Source organism: Syngnathoides biaculeatus, chromosome 10 (assembly GCF_019802595.1).
Source record: "Syngnathoides biaculeatus isolate LvHL_M chromosome 10, ASM1980259v1, whole genome shotgun sequence".
NCBI lineage: Eukaryota > Metazoa > Chordata > Actinopteri > Syngnathiformes > Syngnathidae > Syngnathoides > Syngnathoides biaculeatus.
Window position 1 is genome coordinate 4,771,883 of NC_084649.1, and position 18,134 is coordinate 4,790,016.

General features: G+C 42.5%; 1 protein-coding gene across 3 annotated transcripts in view; it reads left to right on the top strand.

The window, feature by feature from the left end:
• Positions 1–17,906, top strand: part of zhx3a (zinc fingers and homeoboxes 3a) — a 24,305-nt gene extending 6,399 nt beyond the window's left edge. For all 3 annotated transcript variants that reach the window (XM_061833031.1, XM_061833032.1, XM_061833030.1), the window contains 2 exons: positions 9,647–12,434; positions 16,361–17,906. In XM_061833031.1, coding sequence (XP_061689015.1) covers positions 9,805–12,434; positions 16,361–16,394 — 2,664 coding nt within the window. In that variant the 5' untranslated portion in view covers positions 9,647–9,804 and the 3' untranslated portion in view covers positions 16,395–17,906. The remainder of the gene's footprint in view (positions 1–9,646; positions 12,435–16,360) is intronic.
• The last annotated feature ends 228 nt before the right edge of the window (positions 17,907–18,134 follow it).

The window sequence follows — 18,134 nt, forward strand, 5'->3', positions numbered from 1 at the left end:
GAGAAAATAAAATGTAAAGATGAAAAAAAAAATCACATCAAATGTCAAGCGAGGTGGCAAACATGCTGAGGCAAGCAGCTGTGTTTACCTGGGAGGTGAGTCTGCACATTCAAAATGCAGCTCACGCTCTCCATACCTTAACTTGTGCTTTTATTGTTTATGTTGACACTAATGACTTGTTTTTGTTCTGTGCAACATTGATCTCAATAAATGCAAATATCATAGAAAAGTTCACGCATTTCAGCTGTTCAATTCAAAAAGTGAAATGGATTTATTGAATACGTTCCAATATTGAAATTTCTCAGCATGATGATCTCAACATTATAAAATTATTGAACATTCCATTTTGTCGGTATTAAATCTATGTAAATGGGAGTTTCAATTTTTTAACTGAACTACTAAAGTAAATTGCGCTTTCCATGATATTGTACTTCATACAGAAAGAGGTACCCATTTCCTGCATCCTGCCTGGTACCTCAACTCGTCACAGCTCTACTAGGTGTCTGTCTTTAGTACTACGAGGTGATCCTTGTACCATCCATCGAGCACATTAGCAACCACAGAGTCCGAGTGACATTAGGATACATGTCTAGAAACTGCTCATCCAATTTTTGCCTTGCTTCCCCACTAATTTCTTCTTGAATAAATATTGTCACCTTAACTGCACGCCGACAAATGAATACAGAAGATTCCCGTTCTCGGTTCTGCATCTTGTGCCAACCGGTGCATTCAATGAGGTCTGGTTTTGGCAGGCTCCCGCTACTACTGCGGTGGTACTGTTATGAAGTGGAGAACCAACGACGAAAGCATCTTAGTGCCGTGTAGTACCAAGCACTGTGAATAGGACATCATTTCCATTCCCAGCTCTATGGTCATTGTAATTATTTCCCTCTTTGCTAATACTTGTATTCTTCCATGGTGACACCCTCCTCCCCAACCATACACACACACACACTCCACAAAAAGTGCTTTCTCTTTTTTATTATAGCCACTGCAGAGTGTTTGTATACACTGACAATGCCGCAACACAGCGAAGGCACATCACGCTTATGTATACCTGCAGTAGTACTGCACATCTCTGGTGTTCTGACCACGCTTCCCAGTTATTGTGCCTTTGCGTGTGCCTCCCACAGCTCAAAATGAAACCCCTGCCTGAGAATACCAAGGAAGGTCATATGGCCATGGTTTGCAGATTTAGCTGACTTGGAGTGTTCAACATTCCTCAAGTTCTAAGGCGAGAATCAACTGTCTTGATGCCAAACCAATCAAATTCCCTGCTGTTTTTCATGCAAACAGCATACTTCATGAGTCTCACAATACACGCTCAGAACCACAGTGCAGGCTCCTATTTATTTCGCCAGAGAGGACAGTGTCCTCCTATGCAGGTGCAATTTAGTCAGGGCTTTCAGCCTTTATTTAGTGCCGCTTTTGTCATCTGTCTTAGCTATATGGAAACTCGGGCCGCTCTAAAACAGCATGTTTACACAGTTCTAACCAAAAAGAAACACTTGTGGTGGTGGTGGGGAGGGGGGGGGGTAACGTGGGACTCGTGGGGAAAGAACCCCTGCCACTTTCTCTGTCCCACGCAGGAGCTGGCAGTTGCCGGGCTTTGACAAGGCTCTGATGTCAGCCATTTTAGGATGGACAGTACAATGTGTGGTACGCCGCCATCTTTCTTCCTTTTCTTCTTAACTTACCAAATGAATGCCTGTAGTCTTGGCTACAGAACTGAAGAAGTTATTCATGAAAAGTGATGTAAAAGGATGCGTGACTCAGATTTTTTTTTCTCGCCGCGCCATGGTTTATTTGTCCGTCATTCATCTGGGCCACAGATAGAAGGCTTTGTAGAACAATGTACGCTTTCCGAGGCAAGCTACGCCCTAACACATAACGGCAAACACGTGCAAGGAGACACTGAGTATGTCAGTCCAGCGTCTGATCGAGCAACACGGTGACAGGACGTCATTTGCGGTATGCTCACTTGTGCTATTTCTTTAAGCCCGCTGATAACCATTTGAGAAGTGGAGAGGCGGGTTCGGCTTGCTGAGGAACAAAATGGCTCAGACCTCACCCGAAGTTGTCTCAAAGGGACCCGAACCGTGAATGGACTTTTCAACGATGTGGTTCGCAGGCCCATGTGGATTAAAGTTTGTCCTGTGCCAGATGCAGTCTGAGGAATTCAGTGTGTATGAGTCTTGAGGTTGGTGGGTGTGTGCGAGTGTCTCAGCAGTGAGTGTGTGGGGCATAGTGGGCAAGGGGAGGAGAAGGGTTGCCATGGCAATGTTAACACATGAGTGGCACGACCGACCAGTCTCCCAGTGGACGGGGCTATAGTCATGGAGGTGGGGGGGGGGGGGGTTCGTGTCTGTGTGTGTATTAGAGAGAGAAGAGAAAAAGGGAGGAAGAAGAAGGCTGACAACACCTGCGTCGCAGACGTTCAGACACAAACACACACAAATATGTCGGACGGAGACATAAAAAAAGAGGGTGCAGACGAGACGAAGACGCTTGGAGGTCACATTTTGTCTTGGGCTGGACAGCCACTCTATCTATTAACACTGTGCTAATCACCCTGACATCTCCCACTTGTGTTTCAGCACACGTATCACTCCAGCCGCACACTTATTCATGGTGCCATGGCGTACAGTGGCACACATGATGTCAAACCTTGCCAAAGAAAGAGCACGGTATTCCCAGCATGCGTCTCCAAAGACAGAGGAGACATACGGCCAACAGAACTATCGCATGTCCACAGCGAGGAGGGCGTCTTCAAGCCCACAGCGCTGGATCACATTTGCCACATAAATGAGCCACCATTGTTCTCAATCTGTTTAAAACAGTGATATTCTGTTTCTGCTTTATTGCGCTCTTATAATTTAGGTGTCCAGCTGATCCCCTCACATGACATCCAAGTCTCGATTGGGGACCAAGGCAGAAAATGTTCCCTCTGGACAGATTTTTTGATCTTTCAAATGGATCTGTCAGGGCTCTTAACTCTTTACTCCACTTGAAGAAAAAAAAAAATAAAAAATAAAAGTGGCGTAGATCACTGTCAGGGCAAATTAACCACAAAACAAATGTTTTGAGAGTGAGAGATTGTTTTCTATCCTTTTCCTTTTATGTTATAACTCTTCTGCAACAGTCGCATCAAGAGACTCCTTGCCAGTTATTTTGTTCAAAGAGAAAGATTTGAGAGCGTCACAGGCGCTAAATGTTGCGGAGGTGAGGAGGGAGTGTGTGAGAGTGTGTAGACGCCCGACTAGGAGGTGTCAGCAGGGAGGAATATTGAAAGAGCGCAGGCTGTCATCATCATCAGTCATCTTCTCGCTTTACTCCCAGACGTCTGAGTTTTGTCTTCCTTTGTCCTGCTTCTTCTTCCTCCTGCCTCCACGTTCTCCTTCATGTGACAGGCAGCGCGGTGCAAAAACACAAATCTGTGTTTGTTAATGTCAACTGTAGCTGACCCAACAATCTGGGAGTGTCTGCAACAGTGGGCTGTTTTGAATTAAATTTTAATGTCGAGCAACCACTTTGCAGCCTCGCTTCGCTTTCTGGTGGCAGCCCGCTGTAGATTTTTCACGTTGTAATATTCTAATTGCTGCAGCAGTTTATGAAGTGATGAAAGGATGCCAGGGCTTGTTGCAGAGGTAGAAGCACTCAGCCGTATAAAAGTACAGATTATAATCATACATTAATGACATGTAAATATAATACTGCAATGGAAATGACAGCATAAAAGCAAGTCCTCCTTCAAATCGTAATGCTGCTATTAAATCCGTTTTAAGTAAACCCCCCCCCCCCACCACCACCACCACCAACACCGCCCCAACCCCAACCGAAATAGTGCCTAATGCCATTTTGTTTTTGTTTTTTTATTTATTTGAGCAATAGTTTTGCAACGAGGCAGTGCGCTTTCCGTGTGTGTGGGTGCCCAAGAAAAAGGTGGACCAGAGAGTTTGCTCCATAGTGGCCATGTGGCGCCCTGTGGGGGCAGTGTTGGTCGACGCTTTGTCCACCTTTGCTCCGAAACACAAATCCTGCCTTCTCATTGTAAACATTCAATGGGCCGCTGTCTCAGGAAACCCTTGTTTTGTGTCTCGAGTCACGCTCTTCCAGATATAGTGGGTCATTCTTTGAATAGGTGACTTGATTCTTTATGCAAAGCGTGCAAACTCGTCGCGAGTTCTCTCACTGAAGGATTGAATTGTTTTTACAAGGAACGTAGGGACTGTACTCGGCCCACGTCTGCCTTGTCACTGACTCTTGTACCATTTGAACGCAGCTGCTCCAGTAAAACTCTGGCATTGTTACAAAATTACCTTCTCCATCCATTCATCTATTGTCTTGGACACATTTCACAGCATTTTTAGCAATAAACCTCTGGCCAGTGGGAGAAAGTGTAGCAGACCCCCCCCCCCCCCCACACACACACTGTTGTAATTTAATGCTGCTGTCATTGTAAATATATGAAACCAAGTAAAACGTATTTCAGTTGCACAAAACACACCAAAGCCATTAATGGGAATGAACCCCGAGTCGATTTTCTAGAGAAAAGACGGCCACGGCATAGGTTTGAAATAATGGAAACACAGCTGTCCTGGCGACTCATCAGCCAAGGCCTTCATTATACAGTAAATTGGAAATGAAGGCAGACAAAAAGGCCTCCGGTAGAGCTAGGTAAAGAAGATACATCAAAGTTTAAAAAAAATAAAATAAAAACTCGCCACTTTAAACTCACCATCCGACGATGTTTTTGTGGAGAACAATAGCCGCTGACGCGGGCACACATCTAAGTGTATTAATGGGGCAAGCCACAACTTCGGTGTGAACGGCACATTGCCCTCAAAGGGACACACAAACATGCTTTGGCTTAATTTGCACTGCAGGCTTAATTGTCTAATTCCAGTTTAGTGCCTATATCCCATCTGTCAATTTGCGCCTCAGTCATATAGTCAGATATCCAATTATTTTCGGTTTGGATCAACATTTGGTAGAAGCATTGCGAATTTTGAGGGGTTTTTTTTCTCATTACACTGCAATGAACCATGTCTAGAAATAAAACTTGAACCATCTAGTGTAAATCTAGCCTTAGGGTACAATTATATGACGACCACCAAATACAACTCGCGATGTTTTTCTGTTTATAAGAATCACATTTTGTCAACAAAGTTGTTAAAATGATCTCTGGCCACACGGACCTTTAAAAAAATAACTATTTCCATGCTAAAGCAGCAACTAGCAATTTGTAAAAAAACAGTACATACATTCATAATAACTACTCCTACTCATGGAAAATCTAAAACCATTTTTTGAGAAGATGTAGCACCTATGTATTTTTGATAAATAAAAAAATCTAAGCACAATGCTACCTGCCTTACAAGTGTTACTCAATTTACTCTGACTGTATGTCAGCTACTGTTTCCCCGTTAAAATGAATTAAAATGCAAATAATCCATTACGACACCCAAAAACAAAACACGCCACTAGGAATTTGTTACATTAGAGTTGTCAATAAACCGAACATACAGTGAGTGACGTCAATAGCTTGGACTCCAGCATTTGTTGGGTATTCACCACATCACCACATGGTTAGTTCTGTGGGACTGTCTTCTCCATACCGCTTCAGAGTGTTTTCATTTTCCATTTGTGTCTTCGACTGTTTGTCCCGTTCAGCAAACCGCTGAAAATACATTAGCGACTGCCGCTTGCCTTTGTTTTCCACTTGACTCGAGTGGTAGCATATCGACGTGAAGGGCTGTCGTCATTGAAATTGTGAACAATTGACCAAACGACGGCATCTTACTCGAAAAAGTTGAGGCACTCATAAGTCAAGATGTCACTGTAATTATTTTTGGAAACATTAATATAAAGCAACACTTCTGGAGCAAAAATATATGCAAATATACTACGACAGAGACGTGCTGCCATTTACGCCAAATTTATGAAAAAAGTATGCATTATGGGCATTGGGTACATTAAACACGTCTTGATTCTGAAGAGTTGAGTCAGCGAACATGTACATTTTTCTCCAGTGTATGCAACGGTTTCCATCCACTCATTCGTGCATTCTAGGGTTGCGTTTCTCAAATGCCAACTGAACCAACCGGGTCTTTTATTTTATAAGGCGTTGTTCACCTTTGGTCTGAGAACGCGCTACTCAGAGTGGAGAGTGAATCCTCGCATATTGCCGTGGAGGAGCCAATTTTGAAAGCCATCAGCTCACTTCAGATTTGGCATGGCCATCAGCTGTGTGTGTACAGTATACAGTACTCTGATACGAAGTGACGTGACCAAATGCAAATAATCAATCGACACTGTTTGATTTATTGATACTTTTCACAAAAAGGCAACCGGGGGCAGAGGGGCACAGTTACTCATTTGCATGGCATTGCATTAGAATATTGTCATGCAGCACAAGAAGTCACACTTCAGTTACTTTTTTCATTTGACTGCTTTTATCTTTATGTCCAGGATGTAGTAGTCACATACATATTTACTGTAATTACAACTTTGTCATTGCATTAGCATTGGTTTTTTAGTGAATATGGTGCATTCACTACTGTTCATTTAAATTCAGGTTGCATTTCTGCCATAGGAATGACACTGTAAAACGAGGACCCCCCCCCCCCCCAATCCGTCCGAACACGAACACATTATGCTTGAATACACTTCTGTTGCTACAGACTACCGCTTTCAGCGTTTAGACAGCAACAATAGCAATCAGGGTTTTATGAAAAAACTCACACTTTGGGACTATTGTTTTCAGGCTTCAAAAATAACTTTTACAGTTTTTTTTTTTTTTTTTTCAAACGGAATAAGGCCTGAGGGGGATTGCTGGTCCCTCACATTTTCTTTGCGAACACAGACGCTGACGACTATTAAGATTGGCACCAACACACAATTTAGAGTTGTCAATTAACCGAACATATCGATACACCTCTTTGGACTGTGGGGAAAAGCCAGCTTACACAGAGAAGAACACCTTGATAAAGGGAAACTCCACATTGACATGTTTGAACCCAGAATCTTGTTTTTTTTCGTGGTTGCTGTACTGTGATGATCCATTTATATGCCAAGTGTCGTCATCCGTTAGACAAAGAGAAACCGCGCAACTAAATGGAGCCAACGTTGATTTCTCTCAACACTCCAAAAGCATAATAGCATCTTTGATACAGATGTGCATGTCCCTGTTCTTCCGTTGCGCGAACACACTTGTAAATCTTTAGTTCAGTGAACAAACATGGTGTCCCTAGCAGGGGTTAATTGAGTGTTCCATCACAGGATATCATGACCTGTCTGGCACCAAAACATACAGCACATGCCTGGGATGGGAGGCAGTGAAGCAGGATTACTGCATAAGATGCTGGTGACCTAGTTTTTTTTTTTTTTTTGGGGGGGGGTTATTATTATGTTTTGTCTCTTTTTTGTTTTTGTTTCTGTAGTTCTCTCCAAACACAGCAGCTGTCTGTTACAAAATAAAATTTTAAAATGTTGAAAAAAAAGATACTTATACAAGATACTTGTCAATGGCTGGGGTCATTTGAGGGTTTTAATTCAGGAACAGGTTCATCTTTTATTTACCAGCCACCAGGGTGGCTTCTGTAAAAAGGAAGTCTGTGGAAGAGCGTTTCACCATGTCCAAATGCCACGTGATGAACATGAAAGAAATTGGAGTAAAATATATAACGATATAACCAACACAATATTATACTAAATCCTGGGAAAACTCGATCCAAGCAGTTTGTTGTATGAATGTTGAGTTTTGGCATTTGATCATTCTCTCAGGTATGATCAAGCCACAAGATGAAGTTAAACCATTGTGATATGAACACAGTGAGCGCTATTCACTCCCTCGAACATGTCACACAAATCGACAATTCTCCAGTCACAGAAAAGAAGACAAGAGAAATATGATCGGAGGGTCTGTGTGTTGTGTCACAAGTTCAGGCAGAGGGCAGAGGGTGAAGAATTTACTTCTCTTTTTCTCCTTTTTTTCCTCCACGCCTTTTACTGTCCATTCCTGCACAGCAATTAATGCGAGCTGATGCGACACTAACCAGCAAAGAGTATCCGTAGTTTTTCCGTATCCCAAATTGGAATATGTATGACTTAGTGAGAGGCATATTTTTCACTTCATAATAATACAGTGAACAAAGGAGAGAAATTCATTGTGCATGATTGAGGTGTAACAAGACAGTGGATGAGGTTTGCAAATGGATTTGTGCATTCGGTGAAATGTGTGCTCTGGCTCTGTGCATGCTTTTTAGCAAATGCTCAACACGATAGTTTGAGCTAGCAGAAATATTATGAAGTAACACTCACATAAACAAAGCCTTGGTACATTTGCACTGTATAGCTGTATTGGTCAGGTGTAAAATATTTTGCCTGTTCATGGAGCAAAGTTAACCAATATTATTGTAAACATTAACATTGTGTAATACTGATACTGATAATGCCAAGCATAGACCAAATTGACTTGTCTCGATAACATTTTGCCCCATCCTAATTTGTCTAGCCAAATATAAATACAAATAAAAACCCACATACAACCACGATCCATAAATGTTTAGAAAAAATGAATACTCATCACTTCCAGAGACAAAAACCTGTGTGCATATTGTATATTTTTGCCAGCAGGCAATGTCAAACAGCTGGAAAGGTGGGATGCATGTGGTACTACTATCAATCAAGGGACTGGGGAAAATACACCCAACTCAAGAGGTTGAAAATCCCCAAGGAAGTGTGCGACTAATATTTATTCACTGATAATAACTCCTTCCTTGAGGGAACCAGGTGGCATCTGGCAACAAATATCCCCAGTCACATTCAAAGCCTGCAAATCACATTTCTCGCTCTGCGCCTTGGTTATAGTCAGCATGGAAGCCTCCAGTTTAATTGCTGTTTTTTTTTTTGTTTTTGTATCATGAAGCGCTGCTAAAAATACACATGCCATTAATAATTAGCAGAGTTAAACCTAAGGCAGCAGTCAAGAAGAACAACAAATGTGACAAAAATGAGACATTGTCATTGGTGGCTGTTGATTTTCATGGATCCCTTTTAGAATTGATGAAACCTGACAGACAGCAAGACATAACTCTGAAAATCCCCCAAAAATAAACAAAACGCTGGCAGGTGATAGTGATTGCTAGAGTGTGTGTGTGTGTGTTTCTTGTTTAAATGCAATTGTCTTTGCATACTCACTTGAATTTCCAAAACCTGCTTTTTTTTTAAGACCTGTCTGACATAAGGCTCTTCTGTATCATCAATAAGTGCTTTGTTGCTATCAATAGCTTTTCAAACAAATTACTACTTTACATCTCTCTGTAATACTAAATAGTACTTATTATTTTGATTGTGAATAAAAGAAATAAACCCTGGAAGTGTTTTCAGCGCTGTGATTGTAGAGCAACACCACCTACATTGTCACACTGTATTTCCTCCTACACTTACTACTGTGCGTAGGGTTATTAGCTTCCCCACATTCACACTTCTGTTATGTGGTATGTAGAAATACTGTGTGCGCAGCGCTGAAGAAAGTTAAACACCCGCATCCTTAGGATTGGTCAGGTACTACTTCTGCATTTCTACAATTACCAGAATTTTGATGGAGTAATTTGATCTTGTTTGCGGTCTTTTTGCCTCACAGGTTCCCTGGACGCCTTTAAAGTTGGACAAAGGTCCCACGGCAACAGAAGGGATGAAGCAACACTGTGGCTGATCCATGACACTAAACTCCACTCGCCCTCTGCTCTCATCAAACCGGACAATCACTCACTCACTTTCCCATCTCTGCAAAGCTACACAATGGCCAGCAAGAGGAAATCCACCGTACCCTGCATGATACCATCCAAATCCAAACATGTGCGCGAGGAAATTATACTGGGCTCACTGCCAGAACTCCTACCAACAATCCCAGAAGACGGCATACTCAGCATCTCTGGAGAGGAGTCTGGCCGTGTCTCTCACAACTCATCCAAATCTGAATGTGGCAGCGAGGTGCAGAAAGGAGGTACATACAGTTGTCCGCCATGCTCTTTCGAGTCCAGAGATTTAAACTACTTTTTGGATCACATGCACAACTGCCACTTAGACTTCAGGGCCCAGCCCACTTTCTACTGCCTGAACTGTGGGGTCTCAGTTGTTCGCTTTGAGGCTCTGGCTCTGCATAATGCCAACACTCACCCTAAGATCACGGAGGGCTTGATGACTGCCTCCCTCAGTGTCAACAAGAGGGATGGCATCTCAGCAGTGGAGCAAAGCCTCTTCACGGACAGCGGAGACCACTACAGAGAATCTGGAATCTCCCTGAGCAAAACCCCTATTGCAAAGATGATGAGAGCCAAGGGAGAGCACAAAAAGATTGTAGTATCTCATACCGTGGAAGTATTGAAAAAAGTCAGTGGGAAAGATGTAGACCCCAACATGCTGACAAATGTGCCTGAACTCCAAAATGGGGCTCTCAGTGTTTCTGGCGCCCAAGCTATGCCGAGGACAGCTGTTAGTCACGTGATTGCGACAACAGTGTCCAACCAAGTCTTTCACCAGCACACTCCCTCCCTGTACACCCCAGCTTCCCCTGATTCCAATAAAGACCTTCCGAAGGTGATGATCCCTCTTAGCAGCATCCCAACCTACGATGCCGCCATGGACACCAGCAGCTTTCTTAAGACATCCTTTGGCAAGTTCCCCTACCCGACCAAAGCTGAGCTCTGTTACCTGACAGTAGTGTCAGAGTTCCCTGAAGAGCAGATCAAACTGTGGTTTACTGCCCAAAGACTCAAGCAGGGCATAAGCTGGTCTCCAGAGGAAATAGAAGAGGCGAGGAGGAAGATGTTCAACACCGTGTTCCAGGGGGGAGCACCCCAAAAGCAACCTGGCACGCCGCGTCATGTCAATCACATTGTTACTCACCACACCGTAACAACCCCTTCAGGTTCAAAAGGACCAAATTTTCCAATGGCTGAAATCCCCTATGGCAGTGGAAGAATCAGGCCCGTTGGAGCCACCGCTAAGCAGGCCAGTGTGTCTACTAATCCCCACGTGACGAGGGTCTCGTACTCTACTCCACTTCTCCCTCAGAAGGTTCAGTCTCTGGTCAGAACGTCGACACTGACCAAGAATATTCAACCCACCGCAGAGCCAGATAAGAGCAGCAATGGCCTCGCCGTGGACGTGGCGGCTGGATGCACCGGCAGTCGCAGCAGCAGTAGCAGCAGCACTTGCAGCAGTAGCAGCAGCATCACCAGCTATTCAAGCAGTGGTATCAGCGGTGAGAACGTCTCCAGGAAAAGCGTGAATAACAGCAGCACCGCCAATGGGATTCACAACTTTGCTGCCTGCTCTACAAATATTAGCAATAATGATTTGCACTACCCCAATGACAAGACACGCAACAGTTTACTGACGGGACCGGAAGGCTTCAACAGTCACAGCGCCATCGAAAACACCAGCAACATAAATCATAACAAAAATAACAATCATAACAGTGCCGCCATCACTCCTCAAGAGCAGGCTGACACCTTGAAGAAGGATGAGCAACGCAACATTCAGAACAACAACAACAACAGTATTACCAATGAAAACCCTGCCTCTAAAGACCTGAACCACGCCAGCACTTCGCCCAATCAAAGCACCACCAGCACCACCGTCATCACAAAAAGTAGTTCATCCGTGATGGATGAGGGTAAGCGCAACAAGGAGTTTAGCATAAAAGGCATGTCAATCTTGCAGCAACTTATCAAGGAGGATGACCTTTTTACCGCAGACAAAAGTTGCTCGGAGCTGAAATTTGAACCTATCAAGATCAACTTCAAGAGGCTCAAAATGAATGAAAGCGAGAGCACCTCTGAGATTGCACATCAAGAACACAAGGCAGAGATAGCCGAAGGGTCCTTCGCACCCCCCTGGGCCAACAAGAATGCCCAACAGCTGCGCATCCTTCGCCAGGCTTTTTCCAGTGCACGCTGGCCCAACAGTCAGCAATACGAGGAGTTAAGCATACAGACAGGCCTGCCTAAATCTGAGGTGGTGCGCTGGTTCAGTGACAGCCGCCACAGTCACAAGAATGGACAGCTGAAGTGGCTGGAGACCTATCTGCGACCATCTGTAGATGGAGAGGAAGCCGGCGGCAGAGGAGACGTTGAAGCCGAACTGCAGAAAGACTTGCCGGCTGCCAAAAAGAAACATGCTGAACAAGACGTGAACAAACCCCTCGAGGGGGAAGGAGGAACAAACACTGACCAACGGCTTCAATGGCAGGATTTAAACTCACCACTGCATGGTCTCATGGGGACTGAGGGAAGCAGAGAGCTCATCAAAGCTGAGACCTCCGCACAACCGGGAGTCTTGATGGACGCCTGGGCCGAAAGAAACCAACAGCAGCTCACTGCGACTCAGCCACTTATTGATCAGCCCAATGACACCAATCAGACCAGGTAACTCAAATGAGCCCGAAGTAAGGCTGAGATTTGGGGGGTCGTTTAGAGGTCTTTTTCAAAACCCTATAAATCAGTTAAAATTGTTCTCAGATAAATGGAAACAACACAAAAATAATTTATTTTGAATATTCAACAAGAATTGAAAAAAACACTTGCATTGGAAAATCTGTTAATCTATTTATCGATCATACAAGCTATCTTTCCTTTTCTACACATACACAATCCAGTAACTAAATCATAATCAGTTTATGTTTGTGCATTTTCTGCACTCAGTTTGAAACAATTTCAAATTTTTGAGCAAAAGGATTGAATTTGAAAAACGATTTAACAAAAACCAGATTATTGAACAATCAACAGAAAAATCGATTATCAAGCAATATACATGAACCACCGTCGCAGGTATGCTGGAGCCTATCTCATCTAACTGCAGGCAAGAGGCAGGGTGCACCCTGAACTGGCTGACAGCCAATCGCGCCGTGTGGTAATCAAAAAACCTTTCTGACATTCACACCGACAGGCGATTTGGACTCTTTCACACTCACTTTGGTCATTTCAGATTCAGTTCGACAAAGACAATTTCAAATTCGCCATTTCAGATGACGGGAACTGAAATCAATAGCAATCAATCGCAAATACACAGATCTCGTCTTTGGCCAACCAGTGCCTTCGTTTTTCATCACATTATCAGGGACTCTTCAAAAGGTCAAATCTGCTAACCGGCGACCAAAAATGTAATTGTAGTATTTAGCGTTTTAAAATATTGTCAGTGTTTAGAAGATTGCTAGGTTGGATTTTTTTAGTGTTTGTTGAAATCCAAGTCGCATTGTGCAAAAAAAAAAAAAAAAAGGGGGGGGGGTTGGAATGGAACTGCAATTATTCACACACTCTTAACACGTTAACATTGTGTCTTAACATGGCAGAGAAAAGTCTCTACCCAATATAATGCCTAAATATTTTTGGATTGATTATTATTTGGTGTTAAGTTTTGAAAAACAAGGCTTCATAATAATCTTTGGCCTTTATTCCGCTCGTGAGCTGTTTTAGGTCCAAATCTATCAATAGAAGGCATCTTTTTGCATCACATGGACATTTCATTTAATGAGCATTGCTTCATTATTATTTATTAGTGTTATAGGCCCCTTGTTGCTTTAATATACATTTTACAGTTTAATAGATATGGAAAGATTTGCTTTGGTCACAAGAAATACAACGAACTGTGCAGTGATCTGTTTATCAGGTCAAGTAGATTTCAGACCACACCTGCAATAGGTAACAATCCTTGATATTAAGAGATTATTTAAAAAAAAAAGTTACTTCTCTCACAAATTTCAAACACATTTAAACTTAATAAAACATACTCAAACTCATTAAAAGACATTATTAAAATAGCCTTCTCACAAAGTTCTTCAAAACAGAGGCGAAGCATGCTTCCCTCAAGCTGTTTGTCACTCCAAGCTTAAGTTTACTGTAAACGTGACCCAAAAAACACCAAACCATATAATTTGGTCCAATGAAATGCCATAGACGAGCTAAAGAAATTAGAATAGATGTTACAGTAATTATAGAGTGTCAAACAACTGCTACTTAAATGCACAGGGAGTTGAAACCCATACAAACAGAATACAACAGTTCTCAAAGGCAAACATTATATTTTCTCTCCTCAGTGGAAACGACAGGCCGCTTTCTATTTTTGCCCAGGAACCTTAATTTCCTTTCCAATCGGAGCAACGTGGCCATCTTTGGAGGAAGGCTTGTTCCAACTTTAAAAATGCTTAGGCAAAGTGCCTTAATGCAACCTTTAAAAAGGGTGCTACCTTTGCATTTTTTTCAGAACGATACAAATACGAGTACTGCCTCCATAGTAACTCGCTGATACAGATATAGAGTACAGATATCGCAACTACATTTGATACATAAAATCCCACTGAACACAATATCACTTTCAGGACTGCTCTTTGTGAGTGACATGTGACAAACAGCTGTAGTGTAGTGCCAACTATTGGTGAGGAGGACTTACTCGATGTCAGATATTTGGGCCTAAGTATCGGAGGCTGGTATCAACAAACCATGTTATTGTTACACTAGAAAACAGGATCTTGTACTAATATTAGACAACATTATAGTAGTTATTTTGGTAGCACATAATTTATGATAGGCGGCACAGTGGAGCAGCAGTAGAGCGTTGCCTTCACAGTTCTGAGGACCGGGGTTCAAATCCCCGCTCCACCTGTGTGGAGTTTGCATATTCTCCTTGCGCCCGTGTAGGTTTTCTCTGGGCACTCCAATTTCCTCCTACATCCCAAAACATGCATTCATTCAAGAATCTAAATAGCCCGTAGGTGTGATTATGAGTGCAATTGATTGTTTGTCTCTGTGTGCCCTGCGATTGGCTGGCAACCAGTTCAGGGTGTACCTTGCCTCCTGCCTGATGACAGCTGGGATTGGCTCCGGCACTTCCCCGACCCTCGTGAGGATATGTGGCTTGGAAAATGGATGGATGGATGGATGACTTATGTTATAAGATAAAAAAAATCACATTAAAGAGGTCACTGGATTTCCACATCAGCATTCCTAAACTTGGCCTCCTGGGTGATTCTCACTGTTGGGGACAACCAGATTAAAATAAACACATCAAACATGCATAGATTGAAGGAGCACTTTTTAAAATCTGCTGTATATTTCAATTACAGTAAATCCATCAAACACATTGGGTGTATATTGAAAATAAAGTAAGTTTCTTTCAGCTTGTCCCTTTCAGGGTCACCACAGCATTTCATCTCAGATGAATGCACATATGTTTGGAACAATTTTTACGCCGGATGCCCTTCCTGACGGAACCCTTCTCATGTAGTGGAGGCCCCCCGTGGGATATGAACCCATAACACCTGTTTTACCAAACCAATGCTCTAACCACTGAGCTACAGGGCCTCGCCTGTGTTGAAAATAAAGTGTAACTTGTTATTTTCTCAATCTTCATGCAGTTTACTTTTCTGTAAACGTCAAAATATGAAGTAATGATACAGAAAATTTTTAATCGCATTCATTCATTCATTTTGGAGTTGCTTATCTTCACAAGATTCGCAGTTCTCAGCTGTCAATGGGCAGGGCACATGGAGACAGACAGCAGTCTGTCTAAATAATCACAACTAAGGGCAATTTAGAGTCCCCAATTAATGGCCGTACCGCCCATTTGGAATAACAGCCAAAGATTATTATTATCCATGAATTCTAAAGGTTATTCCCAGCAAATATGTTTTCCTTTCCATGGAAAAAAAATTAGATCTGTCTGTAGGGTTACAGAAAACATATTTTTGTCTGATGAAAGAACAGTACAGAAACACCAGAAAATGTATTCCTAAAAACATAATTAAATACATATAAATAAAACAAACGACCACAATTTTGAGCACACATCCAATCCCTTAATAGTTCATATGTAAATGCAAAGAGCACCAATTATGTCCAAGTAAATATCCGCAATTTGTGTTAAAAAGTTTAAGAGCAAAAGTTGAGTCGCAAGAATACTTCTCATGTAGATACCTGAAAAAACTACTTGTTACTTGACAGCTTTGAGCGTGATATAGCAAAGAGCATACCCCCAATCAACTTGCTCTTACCATCCACTCCGAGTCATTCAAATTGGATTTCACCTGAAATAATGAAAGATCAGCTTGTTTGTGGGTGTCATGCTGCATTCAGCCAATCAAGCCTCTACATATGTTTTTCATTTAAAAGCTATTTTTAGGTAAGTAGAAATCTCGCCCATTGAATTATAGATTGCGAGCGGATGTTAATACGTGTGAATAAAACATGACAATTGTATTCGGCGGGGTGGATTTCCAAGTGGCGTGCTTCCTTTCATCCGAGCTTGGGATCAGATCCTCACCTGTTTGTGCATGTTGTGTTTGCTTGCTGACGTTTAGGGATCGCCTGAGGATGGAGCTGCTGGAGGTGTGATCGAGTTGCACGGAACACGCGTACAAGGCTGGTTTGCTCCCTGGCCAGGCTCAGAATTAAAAAAAAAAAAAAGTGTTTGTAATGACAGCAAATGTGATTGTAGCTGGACCGTAAGACTCTGACTGTAACTGTGAATACCCCCCACCCCCTCCTCTTCCTCTTCCATCTGCCATCACTTCCTCCCGTGTCAGAAGAAAGAACTTCTCACCTTCTCAAGTCCTGTGATGTTTCAGCCTTTCATGCTTCTTTGTGGTCGTGTGGGGAGGGTACACAATGAGGTCAGTATGAGGGATCAAAGAAAAGAAAAAGAAGACGCACACTGACTGGAAAAGTGACTTGAATGAACAAAAATAGGATGGGATGAGGCCGAGAGATAACGTTTTTGGGGTCACAGCGAGAAATCTATATACAGAATATGATCGAAACTGCACTATAAAAAGGGGGTTTACTGACTGAATGGACAAAAGATGTGTCAAAGAAATGTTATTGTTGGCTTTGTGATATTTTTTACGTTTTTTTTTCTTTTTTTTTTAGCAACCAGTACTTAAGCACTGCCTTGAATTTTACTTTTTTTGTTGTTGTTGTTGTTGCTTCCCCCTGTCCCAACTCTATTTACTTTTCCAGAGTCACTGTAAGTCCAGATGCAATCAAACATGTTTTATTTAGACCTGTATCAATGTTGGTGATCACTTTGTGGTTCAGCTACACGCAAGAGAATATATTCAATGCACTAATGAAGACAGCAATGCTCAAAAATCCCACTGCCCCACTGCAAAGGTATTGACAGCTTTGCCCAGATCAATAACCTCCAATGCCCTGCAAACTGAACAGAGACAAGCCTGTCACGCTAACGTTGCCTTACTCAGCTCTGTCCGTGTTTATCTGACCTGTTTGTCCATCAGCTCGCTTTCCAGCTACTGCGCTTTCTGTACAGTTAAAGAAGAGAAGGAGGGGGGAAAAAAAACAAGAAAAACGAAAACAGCCAGTGCATCAAGGATCGCTTTTGGTCTTTATCTGTGAAAAATCGTGTGCTGCTTTATGTACACTTTGGAGATGTTTTCATATGAGCTGTAACTGTAATATTGTATCAAATATTGTGACTGGCCAATTGTTGTCGCAAGTTAAATTACTAATTGGATCTTTTGACACTGACAGAGTGAGATCTAGAGCTAGCTAGAGAGCCAAATGGGGAGAAATTCTCTTCTGAATTCTCTTGTTTGTATAAACATACAGTCACTACATGGATATCCTATTAAGCTGCATCCTTGTCACGCTGCTAATAGCTAAGAACGGTGCTATACCATCCAAAGTGAAATTGGAGGTTCATCTCCTACCAGCAGTGTATGCACTTGTGTCGAATGTTACAAATTTATTTTGGTTTGAGAATAATGGAATCTGGACTTACGGTGTAATGATCGCTTACGAAACTTTTATGATATAGCCTGATCATAAAGCACTGTTGTATCATCCTTTCTACACTTTCTCTGAATCTTTACAGAATAAACCGAATACTCACCAATCAGCGGTGTCACTTGTTCCAAAGCCCATTTTGCAGCGGGAGGGAAAAATCGTGCCAGAAACCAAAGCTGTGGGATACTTTTGAAATGACTCGAGTGCTTAGCGCGCCACCTGCTGGTGAGCCGCTGACAAGCGGTCAAAACTGGCAGGGGAAATAAAAAGGCCCCTCGGCCCGTTTCCAGTTTTGGGTTTTGTCTTTACTACAAGGCAAAAGTGGGAGAT